The sequence below is a fragment of the Nomascus leucogenys genome, chromosome 1a, assembly GCF_006542625.1.
Source record: "Nomascus leucogenys isolate Asia chromosome 1a, Asia_NLE_v1, whole genome shotgun sequence".
Taxonomy (NCBI): Eukaryota; Metazoa; Chordata; class Mammalia; order Primates; family Hylobatidae; genus Nomascus; species Nomascus leucogenys.
Window position 1 is genome coordinate 67,401,434 of NC_044381.1, and position 25,981 is coordinate 67,427,414.

Sequence of the window (25,981 nt, forward strand, 5' to 3'; positions counted from 1 at the left end):
TTGAGCATATATTTTAGGACTATTTACATTTATTATCTTCTCTTCCATGTTCTCAGTGTCAAGTACTTTACTTTCTGGAGTTAATTCAGCCCAGTTTTCACCCATAGCATGTTTATTAACCATTTTCATACACATAAAAGCCCAGCAAGACCTTAGACCTTAGACAGAGATTCAAATTGTCTTTGTGAGATAAAGGTAAAAACTCAATTCTTCACATTCCTTTCCGTGGAGATGTAATTATTAGTGAGCACATCAGTCTGTGCCCGTTTTAAGTTAAACTGAAGGTTGCTGAAAAATAATAGAAGGGGAAGCATATAATAATACTCTATTACATTAGGACAAGTACTCTGTTTTTCACAATTTCTTATTCAAATTGGGCCTACACAAGACAATTAGGAATTATTTTACTCTAGTTTGCTTAATTATGTTTGAGGACCCTTTATTCCCATGATTTGAGAATGTCCATTTGCACAAAAAATTCTTTGATAGTGATTTAAGCTACTTTGAAACAAAACATCTTTGGTCAAATATCTGTGATGATTATAACTGCCAAGTCATACCTGATAAATTCATGACCTCACTGAGAAAATGAAAGGCTGATGTCTGTCTGCTTGGGCTGAAAATTAGAGGAAATGATATGGAAAAAGACAGCTGAGGAAGTTATCTACCCTATCCCATGTTCTGTCGAGAGAGCAATTTAGGTGATCTGAGAGCTGTATGGATTAGAAGAAACGCTTATCTGGCTACATAGAACTAGGTCAGTGGTGTAGACTAGGATTCTCCCAATTTCTACATTTAGGTACCTGAAATGTCTAGAAGAGCAATAACAGCAATTTATTGCCTGCTTGTTTTGTGCCATGCACTGTGCTAAGCATTTTTCTTACATTATTCAAATTACTGATCATTACAGTTCTATAAAACAAGTAATGTTACCTACCACTACTTCTTTATTCTCATCTTTAATTTTTCTATCCAATGAGAAGTACTGAGGCTGAGAGTAGTTGAGAAACTTAATCTTGGTCACATATATCTTTAAATTGTAGAGCTGACCTCAACCTAGGCCACAGCTCAGAGCCCTTGCACTTAACTACCATCTTTTAGTGCTTCTCTTTGCTGTCTTAATCTGAGCCACTCATTAAGCTGTATTTTATTGTCTTACATTTTAATGTGCCTATCCCCTCTCACTAATTAAATTATAAATGCCTTATGAGCAAGAACTTTGTCATTTACTTTTTGAAATCTAGCGCACCTACCATGCTGTTCATAAAGCATGTGTACAATAAGTGTTCACTAAGGGGATAGTATATACATATTTGGGATTGTAAATAGTTTGCATATACAACTCGAAATTGGAAGACCTGGATTCAAGATCTGGAGCAACTATTAGATATCCAGTATTGTCTCTTTATACTTTTAAGGTAAGAACTATATCCTTTATACTTTTAAGGTAAGAACTATATCCAAACAATATTAAGTCATAAGCTGACGTGAGAGTGTCCAAAATATTTGTGCTGGGCATGGCCCCTTCTTGAACTGGAGAAACACAATCATGAAATTCTCCTTCAATGGGTAAGGGTAGTAGAGTTGCTGCATTGAAAGTGTCACACTGATGGGTGGTAATACAAAAAGAAAATACCATATTTCATTAGTTAAGACTAACAGAAAAATGTTGGGTGTTTTCAGTTAGCAATAGTGATTGTACTGTATGTGGTACCATCAAATTTAAAGGTGATCCTAGAGCATGGTCTGTAGATACTTCAAGTGATTAGATGAGGCTGTAACTGCTCTGAGGCAAGGAAGATAAGCCTTGGTTACTGGATCAACCAATGGGCCACAAAAGGCACTGAGTCTTTGATGTTGTTGATTTAATACTTAGCATGGATTTTCTTTTTAATAAAAAAGAAAGATTTATGATGATTTGGAAGGATTGATCTGCCCTCCTATTAGCTTGTCTCTAATTTTTCTGCCCATATCCTTGGAGAGTTTGTGCAAAGATTCTTCATTTTTTTTTTGTAAATCATACATATTATAGGTATTCTTAGCTGCTTTGGGACACCGGTTCTTCCAGTGGATTTTCTGCCTGCAATATCCATAGACTTCCTATCTATAGGTTCCTGATTCATAGAGAACAGAGGATATTTTGGTCTTGTTTTTATCTGAACGGCCACAAATTTGTCTTGATTTCTATTTTGCTAATTACTCAAGCCCTATGAAAAGTCAGTGATATACTAGAGATTTCTAAATTGACAATTTTTCATTCAACCTTTTTATTCTGAGCCTACATTTTATATCTGAGCCTCATATGTTTTTTCTTCCATATTCATATTTTATGTCTGAAAGTTTCCTGAAGTCAATTTTTAAAGTTTCCTGTTGATTCATCTCTATTTTATTTATAATTTAGAATCTTTGTCCAATTGATATTTAAGAGAAAGTCTTCCGAAATAGCCTTCTGTAATGTTTTTTTATTTTTCTTGCCCCCTAAAGGCCACTAAATTGTTAAAATGTATCATCATTATGTTTTAATGAACAGCTGGATTATTTAAGTATTCTCCTGGTCGTTCTTATCCCACTGTTTTTAACCATTTTTTCCCACCTGAAGGTCTAACAATTAAGTGAACTAGTTGGAACAGAACTGATAGTTCAGGACAGTAAATATCTAACAAGTCTGCAACAAATTTTTATCTTTCTGGGTTAAAAGAAATTCCTTAACACTGAGCTCAAGACCAGGGTTTAAATTCAATTTCTATAGAATAGCCTTCTGATCTAGCAGTTTTAAGTAGATTTGGGCAGTGTGCCCACTCCTTTCCTGTGAAAATTCCTGAGGAAAAAGTAGCTTGTTTAGAAGGTCAGGAGAAGGAGCAGAAGGAATTGAAGGGCTGTACTGAGTGGTAAAAATAAAACTGAGTGAAAAGAAATGCAAGGAGGGCAGGTTTCAGAAGGTTACAGTGTCAAATGTAGAGACTGCATTTTGGAGTCAGCATTTTATTTTGAGGCCTCAGTTTATTATTTAAAGAAGCTAACTAATGAGTGTTTGGTATTTGTCTCAATATTTAAAGAGCTCCTCTTAACTGTATTGTTTATTCTTACATGTCCAAAGTTCACCATAATGGCCACAGTTATTCTCATTTTTTAAAACTTTATTTACTATTATTGATACAAAAATTAGGGTTGTCGTTTAATAGAAATAGGAAGCAGAAATTCTTCCAGGAGGAGGTTGCAGTTTTGATATAGAGAAACATGAAACATAAAAGTTAATCAATAGTATGTGCTCATGAGAAGTGTTTTGGGTTCTTTAAGCAAGCAGAGGCTAGGACAGAGTTGTATGATCAATAATCTGACAATTACAGATTCTGTATTATGTACTATACGAAGTGACTCACGTATTGACAAGACAGAGAATGTCCTCTTGAAGGTTTTGTAGGGAAACTAAGGCAAAATTTCATTAATTACTTTTGCGTATATTGGTTGCCAGCCTACCAGACTTCCAACTGCTAGTCTTTGGGGCACTGTGAATGGGACTGAAGACTTCTTAGGCCTATGCTTCCATCTGTTCTTTATAGAGCACTTTCGTATTCATTCAGTGATACAAAACAATTCAAGACAAAACAAAAACACGAGACAAGACTGTACAAATTGTCAAATAAAAGCAAAGCAAGCAGCAAAAGAATAAGCAGGCTAATGGCAAAAATATTCACTGAATGGTGTGCCCCCAAACCAAAAGTTCTAAGAACTTTATGCAAAAATTAGGTCTTATTATTTATCAAATGAATGTACTTCCAAAACTAAAATTTGAATTACTCTATGCAAAGACTTAGGACTAATGACCCTATATAAAGACCTGTACGGTTACAAAATCCTAGGATAACAAATTAATTTAGCAACAAGAGCTCAATGAAGCAAATCAGAACTCAGATTGTTGTTGAGACAGATTCACCTGGAAGCAAATTGAAGGACAAATGGAATTTGGGAACAAAGCAGAAAGAGAATGCACCTATAAGTCTAAGAGTCACAGAGGACGCTGCCAAGTGAAGGCATTCAAAAACGGTACAATGAGACGTCCAGAATTGGCAAAGGATAAGAACATCTCTCAAAATGTGACTTAAAAAAACAAAACTAAACTTATTGCTTAGTGAAGTAGAGCTCTGATGGTGAGGCATAGTCTTATTGAGCAAAGTAAACTGATGACCACATGTAGGTGTCAGGGGCGTGTTTTGGAGTTTTGTGGGTTATGGAAGCAAGATGGGTTGACATCAGTCTTAGAATATGTCTTTTGTTAAATGTGTTGGGTGTAGAGGTGAAAACAGTAAGTTTTCTGGAGTGAGTCTTTGACTACTTGACTGACTTTTAAAGCAATGAGGCTCCCTGTTGGCCTTTTGTGTGGGTTGTTGATTGAAGTAATTGTTACTTACTTTGGGTTTAAAACCAGTTCTGGTGTTTACTTTTACCTGAAACTGAAATTAGAAACTGATTAAATGTATTAAAAACCAGTTCAGATAGTTACTGGCTGTATGGTTTTAGAATATGTAGTCTTTTTCTGTGAGTGTAGGAATAATTTCATATATTTATAATGGATGTGCACATAAATTTAGTTATTTTTCAAATAACATTTATTTCATATAAGCTTTTTATACTGCATAGTCAACTTATGTGTTGATATATTCTACATACTTATTAATAGCTATGTGTTATATTAATGCACCATAGTTTGTATAGCTATTTCTCAATTGTTGAGCATTTGGATTTATTTCAGTTTTTCACTGTTATCAAGCCATGTTGTAATACTCCTTTTGAATAATTTCCTGAAAGATATAGTCTCCAAAGGGAAGCTAATAAAATTTGTCATGATTTTAAAAAGTTAGATGATTATTTCATTTTTAAGCTAAGTATAGTATAGGTCCATCATTTGACCCAGTTGCCTGACTGAATTTAATTTTAAAAAGTATTTGTGGCTTCGTATGTTTTTATCTGAGCAAATTAGGCTAGTTTATATTCTTGGTTTTTATCTCTACCTGTATGCATACATGAGCAAATCAAGATTCTGCAGTGTAGAAAAACTGATGGATTTTGACATAAAGACTGAATTTCGTAGAAGTCCGTACATGATGAATGGAAAGCATATAAATTATCTAGGGAGGGGTGGGGGACAGTAGGCATTGCTCATCCCCATTCATGAGAACCAATTATTAAATATTCAGGAATTATATAAACCAGTTATTAAACCTTTTATAGCTTGGAATCAGCCATGATGGGTATATTTACACCACAGAAATTGGCAAATGCTACAAATCAAGGCATTTGTTTTTTTGTCAGAGAGCCAGTTTATCAGCACACCACTGGATGAGAGCATCAGGCAGGAAACCTGGGAGTTGGAACATTGCCATTAATTTCATGGTTACTTTATATATTGCTAATTTTAAAAAATGAAACTTTATATTTGCTTCTATACCGCACATGGTCCTCATTATTTTGAATTGGGAAGATGCCCAGTGAAAAAGACCAAGAAATGAGACTAAAAGCTCCCAAGAAAAATGCAAAATACAGCCAAATCCACATACTTGGTTTCATTTATCCTGGTTCATGAACCTCTATTTTGAAAAAATTACTTCCCAGCTAACATCTATTTTCAAAATACATGTTTTAGGAAGAAATGTTCAAAATACAAATTATTATATTTTGACAAAAATTGTGGCAAAAATGGACATCTATTTAAAGTTAGCAGACTACTTAAAGAGGGTGGATGTGGGTATTTTTAATTCTTTTCTCTACAAGAATCCCTCCTCTCCTCACAAGAATCTACAAAACAAAATAAGAGGGAGGAGAGACTCCATCTTATGGAAACAAGAAAGATCCATAATCACACACCACTTAGAAGTGACCCTGTTTAAGGAAGAAAGATGTGATTCAAGGATTTTACATCCAGCAAAATTGACTTTCAGTTATAAAGGGCCACAACTATTATCAACATGTAAAAATCCAAGGAATATTGTTCCCATGACCCTTAATGCAAAATCTACTAAAGAATGAATTTCAGATCAGCAAAGATGACATAAGGTCTAGGAGTGATCATTCAATGTATATTTGTTTGTGGAACTTAGAATAAATGAGGAACAAAAGGGAGAGAACATTGTAATGTCTATTTTCTTTAAATAAATGAATGAATAGATAAACTAAAAAGTAGGAGAATGAGGAGAGCATGTGCCAAATTTAAAAAAAACTTTCATTAAGTATTCATAGTAGTTGATGGTGGTATTGGTACTGCTACTCTGCAGCTGTTGTGTATGTATTAGAGCATTGAAAAAATGAGTAATTATGGGATATCATAATTCAACCATCCCTGATGCATTAAGAATCAAGATTCTTGATTCAAGATTCTTGGACAAGCAGATATGGATATAATATAGACATTCAGTGGAAACTCTATAGTCCTGAATTTGAATTGGGAATGTCAATATGAATTTATGAGGTATTTTATCATACACACACACCATACACACAATTTTATTCTAGCTCTGCCCACTGAAAGGTCTAGAAACACTGACCAATACAGCAGCACTTTGAGCATTATAATCTTGAAGTACCATATTCTACTAAAAGAAACCAGTGCTTCTTAGAAAAATGCCCGATTCTAGGTCTAAGGCAGGAAATGAACTTGGAACACCTTTGGGGGAAAGAAAACTGTTATAAAGTTATGTTAGTTATTTTTCTGGATTTTTTTGTTTGTGATACTAGCCAGTTTTTTGAATTTGTAATTTATATTCCTCATTCTAAATAAATACTCACTTTCAAGCCTAATTCTGCATTCTTTTTCTTACAGAGGCTTTCCTCTGCCCCACAGATTATGTAAGCTTCAGGCCCTATAAAACCTGAATTCCCACCCGCCTCTCTACCACATGTGCATAATGAGAGCCCCTGAAGAAGAAAATGAAACAAATGAGGAAACACTAAATGTAATAGAGGAAAAATATTTAAAGAGATGAGGAAAAAACTTTTCTCGAATAAAACTTGAATCTTCATATTATTTCCCTAGAGAAAACTGATCCATTCCAGTCAACATGAGAATATACTTGTAAAGTTATTGAACTTTTAAGAACAAAGGATCCACACAGAGTTTTCCATAGCAATATTCCATGGAAAAAGACAGATGAATGATAATTGACAAGGTTTTGAAAGAATCACCCTAAGAATTTTTATATCCTGCCAATTTGTTAATTAACTATGAAAGCAACAGAAGATATGCTCAAGAGTGTGAGTACCCAGGAAATACAGCAATCCTAATACTGCTTCTTGGAAAACCATATGGCAAAATTTGGCCCACTTTTATTTTATTCAAAATAAGAGCTCAGGTATGGAGAAGTTGATAGTGAAAGGATTTTTGATGTAGTGAATCCAATTAAATATAACACTAAAGCCAAACAACTTTGAATATTGTGAGTACAGAGCAGAGTGTAAATATTTTAAACCCTGACATTGTGAAATTGATAATTAAAAAATGAGAAAATGATTTATTCAACAAAACTGTATTAAGCACTGATTCTGTGCCAAGCAGTGTACTAGATGTTAAGGATACTATAATGATCAAGAAAGAGGTTCAATTTTTGCCTCTAGAAGGCTTACAGTCTATAAATAATGCACCATAACATTATGGTTTGGAGTTATCTATTTCTTTTTCTGTCTAGTTCCCCTTCTAGCAATAGAACTCCTCTTTCCAATTCCCTTTGGTTCAGTTGAACCTGATGACATTCACCCCTTACATACAGGTGACAATTCAGACCATCCCATCCCTCTGACCATAGTGATTATTTCTGGGCTGGGCATATGATCAAACTGGGCCCATTCCTGGAAATTTCCTGACATAGCTGTCTTGAAAAACTGACTTGCACTGGTGTTGCTAAGCTAGCAGGATGTGAATCTGGATCTCAGTGGTCATCTTGGCCATCATGTAGAGAGGACTGTTCAGAGAGAGAAAGAGCCTTGATGTCACTTAAGTGTCCCAAATCCTTCTGAAATCACCTACACCACTGACCTTTCCAATTACAGAACCAATTATCTACTTTTGTGCTTAAACTTGTTGGAATTGGATTTCATTACTTACAACTGAAAGAAGTCCACCAAATTCTAGTAGAAGTGTTATAATAGGGGAAGTTCAGGATGATATGGGAACACATAGCAATAGTACATATATAAATTGTAATTTCCATATGCGTTTGTAGTATCTTTCAATGTTTACTATATTTTAAACATTTACTCAAACCGCTTTTGGTTTTATTTCAAAGTTATGACATGTAAAACGTAGAAGGAAGGGAGGAGTGGTAAGAGGAAATCTGAGAATGCTGATTTTCTTATGGTAGGGAGTTAAAGGTGAAACATATATTTAAAAAGCATAACTCCAAACCAATAAGTAAAGACAAAAGACCTGATCAGCCTCCTCAGAAAAAAGAATAAACACAAAGGGCCAACAAACATATGACAATATGCTTAATTTCATTAATCATCAGGGAAATTCATATTGAACACAATGGGCTAGGCTACTAAACCACACCCTCCAGAATGTTTAAAATTAAAAAGACAGAGAATATCAAGCATTGGTGAGGATGTGTAGCATCAGGAACCCTCTAAGACTGCTGGTAAGGTTATAAATTGGTACTTTGGAAAACGGACAATGTCACCCAATCCTGAACATGTGCACACTCTCTACCCAGTAATTCTGTTTTAGTTATAAATGCAAAAGAAAGAAGACACAGAAAGAAGACCAGAAGACACATGAATGTTCATAGCAGCGCTATTCATGCCAGCCAAGAACTAGAGACACTGAAATGCCCATCTACAGAATGAATTAATCATTATTCACATAATGGGAAATTGCGCAGTAATGACTATGAATTATGAACAATTATGCAATAATATAATTAATCTCACAAATGTAATGTGGAGTGACAGAAGCTAGACCAAAAGAATATATCATGTATCATGTATGATTCCACTTACACAAATTATAAAAACAGGCAAAACGAACTGATGCTGTTAAAAGTCAGGCACGTGGTTACCCTTGAGCAAGGGGTCATGACTGGAGGGTGGCAGGAGGAGGGGCCTGTGGAGTGCTGGACATTCTCTGTTTCTTGATCTAGGTGCTAGTTACACAATGTGTTCAGTTTGTGAAAATTCATTAAGTTATATACTTAATGTGCAGTTTTCTGTATGTGGGCTGTATTCCATTCAAAGGTATAAAAAGTTAAACACATGACTCCCAGCTCAATGTTTTCCAAAATCTTTGTTCTTAACTTCAAGTGAATTTATTAGAACTTCTAATGGTAAAAAAAATCATTTACTTGAAATTCAGCAGTATTTTAAATGTCATCTCATCTTCATTTTAGTCAGTTAATTTCAAGTGCATTTTAATACTTTTTATTTAAAATGCCACATACAAAGCAGTTCCACTTTTTATAAAACTGTTTTTCTCCTTTTTCTTTCTTTTAGCCGTCTTCCATTTGTGTATGTACCTAAGGAGATGACTGGATGATGTTCACCAAATGTTAACTATCGTTAAATCCAGGAGATGGGATTTGGGGTGCATTTTTAAATTTTCTCTGGACTTTGCTATCTAGTTTGAACTTTTTATGATGAGCATACATACGTATCATTTCTATAAAAACATTAAAACAATTTCTTAACAAAAGAAAAGCTGATCTTATATCTTATGCCTGTATTCAGCCATAGCTATCAGAAAGGAAGATTCCTAGGAACATATTCTACACAAAATCTGATTATAGTGACATAGCTCCATTCAGGCAGTTTGGGAGTCATCTCTGTCATCTCTCAGTGGGGTGCATTCATGCTGGCATTTTGTACGCAGCCTTCTGTTCACATTTAATGGAAATAGGTAGGATGATCTCATAGGGGAGAGACTTCCCAGACACTTTCAAAGGTTTTATCTTTGATTTTTAATTCAGCAATGTGGGAAAGAGCGATATTCAAATGACGATGATATTATAATTGGTTTCCGTAAAAAGCAAAGGGAGGCACCTTAAAGTCCTCATATCAATCCTTTCTTATCATTTTTTAGAGTCTGATATTTCTTGTTCGAGACTGGAGTTTCCCATATGAATTTTCATATGGAGCCGATGGTGGTGCCAAATTCTTGGAAAAACGCCTCAAGGTTTGTTAGATATTTAGGTGCATGAAATTTCACTGATAATAATCTAGAATTATTTTTGTTGGATCATTTGGTGAATAGACACTCAGTAGCCACTAGCTACAATCTCATTTGTTATTGATATTAATGACACAGGTGAAGAATTCTTAGTATAGATCTATAAAACAATAAGTTACTCCTAAAGATAAAACTTTTACTTTGAAGAATTAAATCACTTCAAGACTGACAGTGCAAATATCAAGATTCCGGTTTTAGTAGAGGTTTCAAAGCCAATGTAACAAATATCTAATTTTGAAATCCCTGGAGTCAATCTTAGAACACAGAATGTAAAATTAGAAGGCCTTCCACTTTCTGCGTCATGCTAGTTCAATACTGTACAAATTGTTACACTGAGCAGATATCACCAAAAGTGCCTACTGGGAAATCAGGGAGAAAGATCAAAATTTACAAAAATGTTCCTTGAAAATTGGGATCTCTGAACTTATTAGGTTTACAATTGGGATCTCTGAACTTATTAGGTTTACAGTCATAATAGTTTGTCTATATTAAAAACTATCAAATATGTATTTGCATAAAGTGGGAGGTGAGGGTGATTTAGCTTGTAAGTAAACACCCAACTGTTCACATGTACATGTAATGTAAGTGTATTAAATGTACACTTACCAGGTAATAGGAGGCTGTCTTGAATATCTACTAAAAAGAAGTAGAAATATCCTATATTCTCTTTGTGGCTACTACGAGTGCTTTGAATTAAAATTTGAATTTGCAGAAACTAGCCAGATTAAAACCCCACTAATTTGTGTTAAAAAGTGGGAAGGCCCATTTGAGTTAGCATAAGGGTAGACACTTGTTAATTATAACTATGCCATATGTTTTCTATATTTAGACGGCTCTGTGTGGGCAAACCCACCCAAGACTTTCTTCTTTCTTTAGTAGCAGACCTGTCGTGTCATTTTTATCATTGTGGGACCAAACAGACATAGCAAATACAAGATGCCACAGAATTCCTGTGCATAATTTATGATGAAAGTAGTTTAAACTTCAGAATGATTTACTGCAGGTCTCAGGGAACCAGCATGAAGAACTACAGAATGTCAGAAAACACATCCATTCCTGTTTCACCAACATTTCCTGTTTTCTGCTACCTCATCCTGGCTTAAAAGTAGCTACCAATCCAAACTTTGATGGAAAATTGAAAGGTTTGTGTCTTTTAATGAATATGTTTGCATCACTTAGTCTGATTATAAAAATGTCATTTTATCTACTGGGCTTATGGCTGATAGTTTAGTTTATCCACTGATAGGAGGCTGATGATTAGAAATTGCCAGGAGAATAGGGCATCCTGGGCTGGTGCTCCTCCTTGGTGAACTGTAGGATTCTATGGTTGCTGAATGTATACACTGGCTGCAAAAATAGGCTGGATCCTGAGTTCACCTAGAAGGCAGTAACCCTCACCTTCTTATCTCTGTGCACTGAGAAGTGCACCTTAATGTTTTTATGCTTAATTTTCCTTATCTACATGAAAAAGGAAAACAGATGTCTATAGTTTTGGAATTCTGTATTAAGTTATATAATTAGAGATTGAAAGAAATGCTCTTTAAAACTGCTCCTAAAGAATTTAATTATAAATTATTAAAAACTTCACTAAAAATGAAATCTTGTGTGGAAAGGACCAGTCTCTTAAAAAAAAGCACTAGAGTGTTTTTCAAATAGTGTATACTTATAGGATGTAATTATGTCTTTAATAGAGCACTGATTGTTACAAGATTCCAAAGCAGCTTGACTTGTTAAACAAACGAACAAACAAGAGCGGGAGGGGAGGTAGGAATCTGAGGAAATGGAAGTTAATCTTTCCCAAAAGATATCCACCAGGTCTGTAGACATATGCTTTGTAGTTAATATGACATAGTTCAAAGACATGACTTTTTAACTTGAAAGCGTAGTGTTGAATATACCACTGAATTCAGACATTTGTTTAATTTACTGTGGCCTTTGTGCATCGTGCCAGGAGTGAGACAGTGACATTACAAGCTTTTCAGCACAATTGTTGTCAGAGGGATTTAAAATTAAAGAAAGGGCAATATAACTTGTATCCAGTTTTATGAAACTGGCAGATTTGAAAAGCAAATGAATTATTTTTGTCCCTGCACCCATGACATTTACTCTCAGATACCTTATATTTAACTTTGGCAGTTAGTACCATAAATACAATACCAAATTTCTCAATCATTAATCAGCATGGTGCTGATATACATTTTACCTTACTTTTATACAACAGACTAGATAGCACTAAGCATATGGTACATATGGATGACAGGCTCCTATAATTTCACTGTCACACTTATGAATTCCAACCCACTAGTGGATGCACAGATCTCAGTATTGTGCAATTACCTAATGGCTTTAATGTGTTTTGAATAAATTACATAAAGAAAGGCTTCTTACATAAAGAGAAAGCTTCTCTTTCTTCTCTGGAGTTGGGAGACATAAACAGGCAGAGGAGGGGTGTGCCTTCAACAACAGTCCTTTATTGGAACTAAAAATTACTGTGGCTTGTTCCATTACTGCAGTATACAGCTACAGCTCTTAGATTAACTGATACATTTTGCAATGAAAGAGCTCGGGGAGAGAGTTTACGACAAATTGTGCAAATGCAGAATCCTACTTATTATTTTTATTTTTTATCTTTAGAGACAGGGTCTCACTCTGTGGCCCAGGCTGGAGTGCAGAGGTGTGATCCTAGCTCACTGCAACCTTGAACTCCTGGGCTCCAGCCATCCTTTTGCCTTAGCCTCCCAAGTAGCTAGGACTAAAGGCACACAGCACCATGTGCAGCTAATTTATTTTTAAAATTCTTTGAAGAGATGAGGTCTTGCTGTGCTTCCAGGGATGGTCTCAAACTTCTGGGTTCAATCAATCCTCCTATCTTGACCTCCCAAAATGTTGGGATTACAGGTGTGAGCCACCGCACCCAGCCAATTATTATTTTTTTAGAGATGGGGTCTTGCTCTGTCTCTCAGGCTGGAGTGCAGTGGTGCGATCATAGCTCACTGCAGCCTTGAACTGTTGAGCTCACACAATCCTCCTGCTTCAGCCTCCCAAATAGGACTACAGGAGTGTGCCACCATGCCCGGTTATTTATTTATTTATTTATTTTGCAGAGATGGGGGTTTCACTATGCTGCCCAGGCTGGTCTTGAACTCCTGGCCTCAAGTGATAAATTACAGGCATAAGCCACCATGCTTGGCCAGAATCCCACTGTTTAAGACATTTGTTCTCCATCAAATTTTATTCACTTCTATGCATATATTGACCTACACAATTGGTTTACAGCTAACTATAAGTTTTGAGTTTACCAAAGTGGCTTGCCTAGGGAAAAGAGAAGTGAAAGGCAGCTTCAATTTCCATAAAAGTTCAATTTTAATGAGACTTTTATATCTTACAAGACTGCTGCTAAAGCCCTCTTGTGTGCAGAAATGTCGTACTTTGCCTCCGTGTTCCTTTGGGCAGTTTTGAAAGTCTGCTATCTACATTATTTTTCTATCCCACCCTGAATCTTACAATTTGGTGTGATTTCTATCCAGGATGTCTTGTCAGCTGACTGTGATGTCTCCAGAGGGCTGGCATCTCAGGGGTTGCCTCTGGTGAAGAAAAGTCTCTGAATAAACAATTATGCAAAAGTTGTTCTTTGATAATAGTTTCTCATATACTCTTTCACACACAGAAATAACTTTCTAGCTCATTATCATTAGTAATCATTGTTATAATAACTATTTGTTCATGGTCCCTCAAAGTATTGCAATTATTATTGTCTTACCTATTTCTAGTGTTATTAAAAACTGATAATACTATGATTAAATTTAACTACTATTAATTTAAGAACTTCCCAAAAGGAAATGAAAAAGATTAAAGGCACTGAATCACATTCATTTATGCTTCATTCAACCAGCTTTTATTGGGTGCTTACTGAATACCTACTCTAGCATAGCAAATACAACTTTTTAAATAACAAGAAGTTATCCTTTTTTTTTTTTTTTTGAGGTTGCTATGCGTTATAGTACCATATGTAGAATGGGCAGGTAGCCACATTATAAGATGTGGAGCTGCTTCCTCAGCAGCTGCAGTTAGACTTGAGAATGCATAGTCAAATGTGTGCTTCCAGTCACTTGTCAGAATCAGGAAATCCTGAGAAAATATCTTCCTTTGTTAATTTATACAGCAATACTATACTAGTGCATCTGCCCTGTGGAGTTCTTATAAAGCATACGTCATATTCTCAATTATTGTGTCAGGTAACCACCACTTTGACCAAGCCCCTAAAGTCCTTGGAAGATTTTACCCTTGTGGAAAAAATTACTGAAGAAAATTACTGAACATAATTCTGAATCAGCTATTCATATATATTAATTGAACACTTGCAAGGCCAAAGCTTATTAATGCCCCTCTGCAAATCGATTTGAACTGGTTTGCAGATTTTCTGGTTCATGTCTTTACTGTGTTCAACTAACATTAGCAAGAGCTCACCACCTACGTATGTTATGAATATATTGTTCTTATTTTCTGAATCCAAAATTGGAATACCTAGCAGTGGTTCCAGTGAGAATAAAGACGGCTACTGCCATCTTCAGACACATTTTTAATCCAACTGTGTGGTTAGATGCTGGTTACTTTAATGATAATTAATTACCACACTTGCTGGTGCATTAACACACAGTTGTATCTTATTCCATTCCAATTGTATAAGGAACGTTTGGGGGCAGAAATTTATATACAAGTTTTGAAAGTGATTTTAAAGTGGTTTTATAAGAAGAAAACTTTGTTTTATTCAGAAACTGAAGAATTCATACATTCTAGATGTATAGTAATATTCTACTAAAGATGAAAAAATGTAAAATCATATAGCAAAAAAGAAACCTATTAGTGTCAGTGAATACAGATACATGGCAGGCAATAAAACACAAAACAGGAACGTGGTAACATAAATACAAATATCAGTATTGTATTCCAGTGAATACTAATAACTAAAAAGCATTCCACAATAATAAATCTATATATAGTACAAAGCAAAATTATCAGTGAAAATTGGTACAATGCAAACAGCAAAATAAGTTTGAATAAACTCCACCACAAGTACCTATAAATAATGGTCACTAGAATTTCAAAGTGGCACAAAACATGAAACGAAATAACTTTGAAAGATATCTAGCATCATGCTTGCGTGTGTTATAAAAGAAGTAAAGAAAACAAATTCTAACATAAAATAGTATTTCAATGTAGCCCCAATGTTATAACTGGGGCTATAATAACAGGGAACATGCAAACACAGTCTTAAGGTTTGAATCTTTAAGGCCTTCAAAATCACCAACCCCAAAGCCTGAAAACTCAGTAACTGCTAAAATTTAGATTTTTAAAAATTACAGGCAGTTACTGAATTTACTTAGAAACCAAGCAAGTCATTGGACAGATCTTGCTTTTTTACATAGTATGTGTATTTTTCCATATATATATATATATAATGTGTGTGTGTGTGTGTGTATATATTTTTTTTTTATTGAGACAGGGTCTTGCTCTGTCGCACAGGCTGGAGTGCAGTGGCACAATCTCGGCTCACTGCAACCTCCGCCTCCCGGGTTCAAGCGATTCTCCTGCCTCAGCCTTCCAAGTAGCTGGGACTACAGGCATGTGCCACAATGTACAGCTAATTTTTTTTTTTTGAGACGGAGTCTCCCTCTGTCACCTAAGCTGGAGTGCAGTGGCGCGATCTCGGCTCACAGCAACCTCTGCCTCCCGGGTTCAAACGATTCCCCTGCCTCAGCCTCCGGAGTAGCTGGGACTACAGGCATGTGCCACCACGCCCGGCTAATTTTTTTTATTTTTATTTTTAGTAGAGGTAGGGTTTCACCGTGTTAGCCAGAGTGGTGTCGATCTCCTGACCTCATGATCCACCTGCCTCAGCCTCCCAAAGTGCTGGGATTACAGGTGTGAGCCACTGTACCCGGCCATCTACAGCTAATTTTTATATCTTAATAGAGACAGGATTTCACCACGTTGGCCAGGCTGGTCTCAAACTCCTGACCTCAAATGATCCACCTGCCTCGGCCTCCCAAAGTGCTGGGATTACAGGCGGGAGCCACTGCACCCAGCCCCAATTTTTCCATATATTTGAAATAACAATTTAAGAAATTATCCCTGTGTTCAGAAGACTTCTCTGGTGGTCTGTTTTCTATATTACTTTGCTAAGTCTGTAATGTTAAGCTTTAACCTACTGCTACAGCTTGGGTTATGTGTAATCAATTATATCAAACATGACAGCTACATACTCATACTACCTCTCATCTGCCTAAGTGGCCTTTTCTTGCTGTTTTGTGTTGCTAAGTTCCACCACTAGAGGTAGCATCATTGTCACTATCTTTTTGAACTCTGCAGTCCAGTTACCACAGCTTACCCAGTTTTGTACAGTTCTTAGAAGGTGGGCACGCTATGCACGGAGCAATTTTTGGATACATTTTCTGGAGGGAATGCATTATAATAAGCCAGTAAAAATCTGGTCTCTTCCCCATTTATGAGCCTATATATATAAAACCACAAACAAGACTTAAAACATGAACTGGTTATGGCTGGGCACGGTGGCTCATGCCTGTAATCCCAGCACTTTGGGAGGCCGAGGCGGGCGGATCATGAGGTCAAGAGATCAAGACCATCCTGGCCAACATGGTGAAACTCCCCCTCTACTAAAAATATAAAAATTAGCTGGGCACAGTGGTATGTGCCTGTAGTCCCAGCTACTCAGGAGGCTGAGGCAGGAGAATTGCTTGAACCCAGGAGGCAGAGGTTGCAGTGAGCTGAGACTGCACCACTGCACTCCAGCCTGGGTGACAGAGCAAGACTCCATTTCAAAACAAACAAACAAACAAAAAAGCAAAAACAAAACTTGAACTGGTTATATAAATGGGCTACATAAAAAGCATACATGTAAAATCAAGCAAGCTAACTTATAATATCAAGAAAGCTAACTTATAGGTGGAAGACAAGATACATATGAAATGGGAGTGGAAATTTGGGCAAGGAGAATCATTCACTGTGAGAAGAGCAGGTTTCAGGAGTTGCTTAAGTGATGGGGAAGTGAGTGATGGAGTTATCACTGGGGAGGAAATGGGGGAGATCAAAGGATGTTTTATTCTGTGGCATGGAGGACTGGGAAGGATTCCAAAAATAATAATGGATTTGCTTTTACTTGTAGAAATAGATGATGAATTCATCAAAAACTTGAAAATACTGATTCCTTGGCTACTTAGTCCCGAGAGCCTAGATATTAAAGAGATCAATGGGAATAAAATCACCTGCCGGGGTCTGGTGGAGTACTTCAAGGTATCACTCTCATTTCTAGAGCATTTGTGAGTACTTAGATTTGACATATATTGGATCATAATTCCTATAAACAAAAATTATAGACCCTATAATATGGGAGCAAAGGTACGAGGAATCTATAAAAAGGATTTTAAAAATCCTTTTTAAAAAGCTTTTTCAAAATCTTTCAGAAAGCTTACTTTCTGAAATTATTCTTTTGAGGAAACCAAATATAGGTAACTTTATTGTCCCCTTTTATCTTGAGGGAACTGTATTTTGAAATATGAATGTAAGAGTTGGAAAAGTCTTTTGGGGGGATGGGGTGTTTCCCAGGGTCCATGATCTATTCTGAATTTTACCTTCATAATTCTGAAGATTTTCCCCAAGGGGATACCTTCCTACTGAAGAAAATACTTCCCCGTTTCTTACTCTCTGCACCAAGAGCCAATATGAAGTGGAATTATTTTAAATTTGCATTTACCTGTTTACCTTCCTTAGATAGCACTGAATCCTTTTTACCAACCCACATATATCCTGGAGAATTTCAGTTACCAACCCAATTGTGGACTGATGCTCCAAGGACTAAAATGTCAATTTTTAAAATTCATGTTTTGTCATTTAATATGCTATCATATAGGTTCTGTGTGATCTGTTTACCTTCATGATTGTCAGCAATAAATGCCATGTTATTAATCTAAAATATGAATTTTTACTGCGTGTAACACTGTGGAGGTGCTTACAATTTGGTAGGAGATTCAGGACCTTCACGAGGGTCTGTTCCATAAAGCTTATGACATCAGCAGGGTACAGATTCCAGTGGGTAACTGAAAAGGGGCGGTTACTCCCGGCAGAGGGGTCTAAGAACATTTTAAAGGGAGTTGCATTGAGTTGAGCCTTTAAGAAGGGTCAGATTGGCAGATGGAGATGTTTGAAAAAGGCATTTCAGGAAAGGGAAACAACATGAACTAAGAAAAAAGAGAATTTAAGTATGAGAAAGATAAAATAGTTATAAGTTCCTGAAAATATTTTTTGAAATGTCAAGCTTAGAATGCAATTTCATAGAATTAGAGGAAATATTGAATGGAATTGCTTGAACATGAATCTTTTTCTTTTTTTTTTTTAGGCTTATATAAAGATCTATCAAGGTGAAGAATTACCACATCCCAAATCCATGTTACAGGTATTTATTAATGAGGAGGCATGTTTTAAAACACGTGACTAAGGCTAAGATTTCTGGCTGTCAGAAATTACCAAATAACAATATTAGACGGAATAATTTATTGGAAGATTATTTGCCTAATAACTTTACCTATTTATGTGTTCATCTAAACATTTTTCACATAAACATATTGCAGCCTCACTTGTGTTGAGACACAAACACTTTATACCAAAGGGTTTTCATTCTCTTTGCACTAAATTTGTTTAGAAAACAGTCTTCTATTATGATTTAGATTCACACATGTTAACACACAGTAGAAAAGCAGGTCCAAGTTTTAAACAACTGGTCTCCACAAACATTTTTTTAAAATGAGCCAGGCACAGTGGCATGTGCCTGTAGGACCAGCTACTCAGGAGGCTGAGGCAGGAGGATCACTTGAGCCCAGGAGTTTGAGTCCAGCCTGGGCAACATAGTGAGACCTCATATCTAAAAAATAAGTCAATAAATTTTGGCCAGGCGTGGTGGCCACGCCTGTAATCCCAGCACTTTGGGAGGCCAAGGCCGGCAGATCACGAGGTCAAGAGATCGAGACAAGCCTAGCCAACATGGTGAAACCCTGTCTCTACTAAAAATACAAAAATTAGCTGGGCGTGGTGGCGCAAGCCTGTAGTCCCAGCTACTTGGGGGGCTGAGGCAGGAGAATTGCTTGAACCCAGGAGGTGGAGGTTGCAGTGAGCTGAGATCGCACCATTGCACTCCAGCCTGGGCAACAGAGCAAGACTCAGTCTCAAAAAAAAAAATAAGAATAAAAAATAAATAAATTTTAAAAAGGGAGAAACTAGCTTCCTTATATATTTTTAAAATGTAAGTTCTTAATAGTTCCTTTTTGTTATCAGTGATACACTCTTCTATCAGCAGCAGTCCTTAGATATATTTGTGTATATTAGTATTTATAAAATGTACTATGTATTATTCCCCATGAGTTTGGGTTTATAGATTTTTTTTCTTCCCAGCATTTAATGACAGGCTAAAAAATATTTTTTGAGAGGAAAACTCTTCCAAATGAAAATTCATTTTAGAAGTATTGTGTATTGAGTAAAAATCTGTTTATGCATTTTTGAAACTTTTTTACTAATTTTTAAAATGTAGTAGAAATATTGTAACAGTTTTAAATTATTTTGAGGACTTTGGTTTCTTGCACATTTCTTGCACATGATGCTCTGAAATGTGAACTGCCTGTGTAAGTTTAATCAATATGAACTGCATTTTACATCATATTTTGTACTTTGTCCAAAGGCCACAGCAGAAGCTAACAATTTAGCAGCCGTGGCAACTGCCAAGGACACATACAACAAAAAAATGGAAGAGGTAAGAATTAAATATTTTAAATGCTGTCTTAAACAAAACCAGTATTCTTCATGCAACGCATTCTCTTTTTTCTTCCATGTTACACTGTACGCACAGGCAATGAGGTGGCTTTGACTTTTTCCTCAGCCTGTATCACATGTCTATTTATTATATTCCTGAAATATTTTTAAAAACATCGTGTGCGCAATTTTAAAGGCATTTTAAATGAGTTGTCTCTCTCTATAATATATCCCTATTCACATATTTGGGGGGGGTGCCAGGTCTTTCCACTATTTATAAAATCTAGTAGCTAAAATAGCATGTGGTACCCTCGCCACTACACCTCCTTACATTCCACAATTTTGGTATTTTTCTTAAAGATGAAAGCTTTTAGGAAAAAAAAACAACCCTAAGGGCCAATATTTCTATTTATTACATTTCCTCATTTTAACACTCCAAATTAGGATGGATCTAATAATTATTGTGTATATGTACTACTGTGATAGATATTATTTTCTCTTGAAAATGTTATGAAATTAGGCTGGGTGCAGTGGCTCACGCCTGTAATCCCAGCACTTTGGGAGGCTGAGGCAGGTGGATTGCCTGAGGTCAGGAGTTCGAGACCAGTCTGGCCAACATGGTGAAACCCTGTCTCTACTAAAAATACAAAAAAAAAATTAGCCAGGCGTGGTGGCACGCACCTGTAATCCCAGCTACTTGGGAGGCTGAGGCAGGGTAATTGCTTGAACCAGGGAAGTGGAGGTTGCAGTGAGCTGAGATTGTGCCATTGCACTCCAGCCTGGGCAACAGAGCAAGAATCTGTCTCAAAAAACAAAATGTTATGAAATTAAAATTGCATTCAAATTAAAGTCTTAGAATCAAGGAAAATGTAGTATATGGAGTGGCATTGTTTATAAGGACAATCAGAAAGAAAGAATTCTTGATATAGTTAAATCTCAAATGCAGGCATACATACCTCATTTTATTGAGCTTCACTTTCTTGCACTTTTTACAAATTGAAGGTTGCTGGCAACCCTATGTGAAGCAAGTCTATTGACGCCCTTTCTACAACAGCATGTGTTCACTTCATGTCTGTGTCATATTTTGATAATTCTCACAATTTTTCAAACTTTTTCATTATTATATCTGTTATGGCGACCTGTGATCAGTGATTGCTGATGTTACTATTGTAATTGTAATTGTTTCGGAGTGCCATTAACTGTGCTGTTATAAGATGGTGAACTTAATCGATAAATGTGTTTTCTGACTGCTCCATCAACCAGCAGTTCCCCCATCCCTCCCTCTCTGCAGTCCTTTCTTTTACCTGAGGCACAACAATATTGAAATTAGGCCAATTAATAACCCTACAATGGCCTCTAAGTGTTGAAGTTCAAAGAGACACATCTCTCACTTTAAATCAAAAGCTAGAAATGACTAAGCTTAGTGAGGAAAGCAATATGAAAAGCTGACATAGGCCAAAAGCTAGGCCTTTGCACCAAATAGCTAGCCAGGCTGTGGATGCAAAGGACGAGTTCTTAAAGGAAATTAAAAATGCTACTCCAGGCTGGGCCCAGTGGCTTACACCTGTAATCCTAGCACTTTGGGAGGCTGAGGGAGGTGAATCACTTGAGGTCAGGAGTTTGAGACCAGCCTGGCCAACATGGTGAAACCCTGTCTCTGCTAAAAATACAAAAATCAGCCGGGCATAGTGGCACACGCCCGTAGTCCCAGTTACTCAGGAGGCCGAGGCAGGAGAATCTCTTGAACCCAGGAGGCAGAGGTTGCAATGAGCCAAGATCGCGCCACTGCACTGCACTCCAGCCTGGGCGACTGAGTGAGACTCTGAAAAAAAAAGAAAAAAAAAGTGCTACTCCAGTGAACACACAGATTGTAAAAAAGTGAAACAGCTTTTTTGCTGACACAGAGAAAGCTTTAGTTTGGATAGAAAATCAAAGCAGCCACAACATGCCCTTAAACCAAAGCCTAATCCAGAGCAAGACCCTAACTCTGTTCAATTCTATGAATGCTGAAAGCGTTGGTAAAGATGCAGAAGAAACGTTCCCAGCTAGAGAGGAGAGGTCAATGCCTGGCTTCAAAGCTTGGAAGAACAGGCTGACTTTCTTGTAGCTGGTGACTTTAAGTCGAACCCAGTGTTCATTTACTATTCCCCAAATTCTAGGCACTTAAGAATCATGCTAGGCTGGGCACGATGGCTCACACCTGTAATCCCAGCACTTTGGGAGGCCAAGGCGGGTGGATCACGAGGTCAGATCGAGACCACGGTAAAACCCCGTCTCTACTAAAAATACAAAAAATTAGCTGGGCGCAGTGGCGGGCACCTGTAGTCCCAGCCACTCAGGAGGCTGAGGCAGGAGAATGGCGTGAACCTGGGAGGCAGAGTTTGCAGTGAATCGAGATCACGCCACCAGCCTGGGCGACAGAGCGAGACCAGTCTCAAAAAAAAAAAAAAAAAAAAAAAAAAACATGGTAAATCTACTCTTGCTTGTGCTCTATTAATGGAACAACAAAGCCTATGTAACAGTACAGCTGTTTACAGCGTGGTTTACTGAATACTTTCAGCCCACTGTTCACACCTACTAAGGAAAAGATCCCTTTCAAAATACTACTGCTCATTGACAATGAACTTATTCACCAAAGAGCGCTGATGGAGATGTATTTAAGGAAATTAATGTTTTCATGCCTGCTAACAAAATACCCATTCTGCAGCCCAGGATCAAGGAGTAATTTTGACTTTCAAAAGTTAATAAGAAATACATTTTGTAAGGCTATAGCTGCCATAGATAGTGATTCTTCTGATGGATCTGGGCAAAGTACATTGAAAACCTTCCAGGAGAAATTCACCATTCTAGATGCCATGAAGAGAATCTGTGGTTTATAGGAGGCAAAAATATCAACATCAAGAAGAATGTGGAAAAAGTTGATACCAACCCTTCTGGATGACTTTGAGGGGGGTTCAAGACTTCAGTGGAGGAAGGAAGTGCAGGTGTGGTGGAAACAGTAAGAGAACTTAAAAGTGGAGCCTGAAGATGTGATTCAATTTTGTAATCTCTTAATGGATAAGGAGTTGCTTCCTATGGATAAGCAAAGACAGTGGTTTCTGAAGATGGAATCTACTCCTAGTGAAGATGCTATGAACAGTGTTGAAATGACAACAAAGGGTTTAGAATATTTTTTATTGACACATAATAGATGTACATATTTTTGGAGTACATATGATAAATTGATACATCCATATAATGTGTAAAGATCAAATCAGGGTAAGTGGTATATTTATCACCTTAATATTTCTTTATGCTAGGAACATTCGAATTATTCTCTTCTGGCTATTTTGAAATGTACAATAGATTATTGCTAATTACAGTCACCCTACTGAGCTATTGAACACTGTCTTATTTCTTCTGCCTATTTGTACCCATTAATCAACCTCTCTTCATCCCCTTCCCCCTACTCTTTCCTTTTCCAGGGCTTTAAAATATGAAATAAAGTTAGTTAATAAAGCATTGGCAGGGTTGGAGACGATTGACTCCAATTTTTAAAGAAGTTCTACTATGAGTAAAATGCTGTCAAACGGCATCCCAGGCTACAGAGAAATCTTTCATGAAAGGAAGTCTATCAATATGGCAAACTTTACTGTTGTCACATTTTAAGACATTGCCACAGCCACCTCAGCCTTCAGCAGCACCACCCTGATTAGTCAGCAGCCATCGACAGTGAGGCAAGAGCCTCCACCAGCAAAAAGATTGATGTGCTGAAGGCTCAGATGATCTTTAGAATTTTTTTGCAATAAAGTGTTTTTAAATTATGTACATGTTTTTTAGACATGCTATTGCACACTTTACTAGACTGCTATATAATGTAAACATAACTTTTGTATGAATCAGGAAATAAAAAAATCATGTGACTCGCTTATTGCAGTGGTCTGGAACCAAACACGTATTATCTCTGAGGCATGCCTGTAACCAAAGTGAATGGTATGGTTAACTAAGATTACCCTTGTAACTTTTCAAAAAATTGAAAATGTGATTCAAGAACATTTAATATACTCCTTAGTTTCTGGAAGAAAATACTCAATTGGCTCCATTCAAACAAAAATCAGTAAAACTGCTAAAGAGTGTATTTCACAGTTTACTCTGAGAGCTTTATAGCATTGATCATTGTTTATTAAACTTCATTGGTTAAAATGACTTCAGTGTAGTTAGATTTCCTAGAATTTGGATATATGTAGTTTTCTTAGATTTGGATTCATTCTGTGAATGAACTCAGTTTGCACTTCATGTTGTGTCACACACGTCTTTTCATCTTGAAGGACTTGGATTAAGTGATATTATTTTCCACGTCAAAAAGAGAAAAATTTAAAATGACTTTAAGCCACCTATAAAATACCAGTCCCATTTATAGTCATGGCTCGTGGATAGAGGGTGGAAAGATGTGGGCTGACAAAACATATATGCAGGCTCCTGATTATTAACGTATTCTAACAAACTCAACTAGCTAAGTGAAAAATTTTGATACAGTTGCCAATTTTACTCTGCATTGCATAAACAAATACTTCTCTATCTGATACAGGTTTGTGGTGGTGACAAACCATTTCTGGCCCCAAATGACTTGCAGACCAAACACCTGCAACTTAAGGAAGAATCTGTGAAGCTATTCCGAGGGGTGAAGAAGATGGGTGGGGAAGAATTTAGCCGGCGTTACCTGCAGCAGTTGGAGAGTGAAATAGATGAACTTTACATCCAATATATCAAGCACAATGATAGCAAAAATATCTTCCATGCAGCTCGTACCCCAGCCACACTGTTTGTAGTCATCTTTATCACATATGTGATTGCTGGTGTGACTGGATTCATTGGTTTGGACATCATAGCTAGCTTATGCAATATGATAATGGGACTGACCCTTATCACCCTGTGCACCTGGGCATATATCCGGTACTCTGGAGAATACCGAGAGCTGGGAGCTGTAATAGACCAGGTGGCTGCAGCTCTGTGGGACCAGGTAAGAACACTTTTAATTCACAACTAAATTCAGCACACATTTGAATGTCATCCATGTGCCAGCCACTGCAATAGATGTTGGAAATAACACGGATCAACAGGAATTGGGCCCCAGTCATCAAGAATGTTATGACCTGCCCAGATACAAACAACTAACTATATAATACCGTGTAAAATGTGAAGTCCTACATAACTATTTTCCAGTTAACATTTCAGCATTAGAAAAAAAAATACATCAATTTAGTAGTATATATACTTTTTTTTTTTGGGGGGGGTGAGGGGGCAGTCTTGCTCCGTCGTCTAGGCTGGAGTGCAGTGGCGTGATCTCAGCTCACTGCAACCTCTGCCTCCCCGGCTCAAGCAATTCTTGTGCCTCAGCCTCTCGAGTAGATGGGACTACAGGTGCACACCACCATCCCCAGCTAATTTTTTGTATTTTCTGTAGAAACGAGGTTTCACCATGTTGGCCAGGCTGGTCTCGAACTCCTGACCTCAAGCAATCTGCCCGCCTTAGCCTTCCAAAGTGTTGGGATTATAGGCGTGAGCCACCCAACCTACTTTTTATTATTCTAAAAATGTTAAATCTATTAAAAGTTGTAAGAGAAAAGAGCTTTTATTTAGCTAATTATCACTTGTGTTAACATTATCTCATATTCGCAACCTATGATTTGATTAGCATTAGCTTTGTTAGGAGCTCTATGAACCACTATCATAAATTGTCTTATCATTCTCTTTTCTAGTTAAAAACTTCCAAAAGCAGTATCAGATTACTTCAGATTGTCTCTGTACCTGTAGGCAGCAGGTAATAGCTACAATTCTTCCAGCATTAAGAACATACTTATGGCCGGGTGCAGTGGCTCACGCCTGTAATCTCAGCACTTTTGGAGGCCAAAGTGGGCGGATCACCTGAGGTCAGGAGTTCGAGACCAGCCTGGCCAACATGGAGAAACCCCGTCTCTA

At 36.9% G+C, this 25,981-nt stretch overlaps 1 protein-coding gene across 2 annotated transcripts in view; it reads left to right on the forward strand.

The window, feature by feature from the left end:
- Positions 1 to 25,981, forward strand: part of ATL1 (atlastin GTPase 1) — a 100,770-nt gene that overhangs the window by 71,569 nt on the left and 3,220 nt on the right. For both annotated transcript variants that reach the window (XM_030810281.1, XM_030810275.1), the window contains 6 exons: positions 10,061 to 10,153; positions 11,211 to 11,349; positions 17,391 to 17,518; positions 18,621 to 18,677; positions 19,953 to 20,024; positions 24,591 to 25,022. In XM_030810281.1, coding sequence (XP_030666141.1) covers positions 10,061 to 10,153; positions 11,211 to 11,349; positions 17,391 to 17,518; positions 18,621 to 18,677; positions 19,953 to 20,024; positions 24,591 to 25,022 — 921 coding nt within the window. The remainder of the gene's footprint in view (positions 1 to 10,060; positions 10,154 to 11,210; positions 11,350 to 17,390; positions 17,519 to 18,620; positions 18,678 to 19,952; positions 20,025 to 24,590; positions 25,023 to 25,981) is intronic.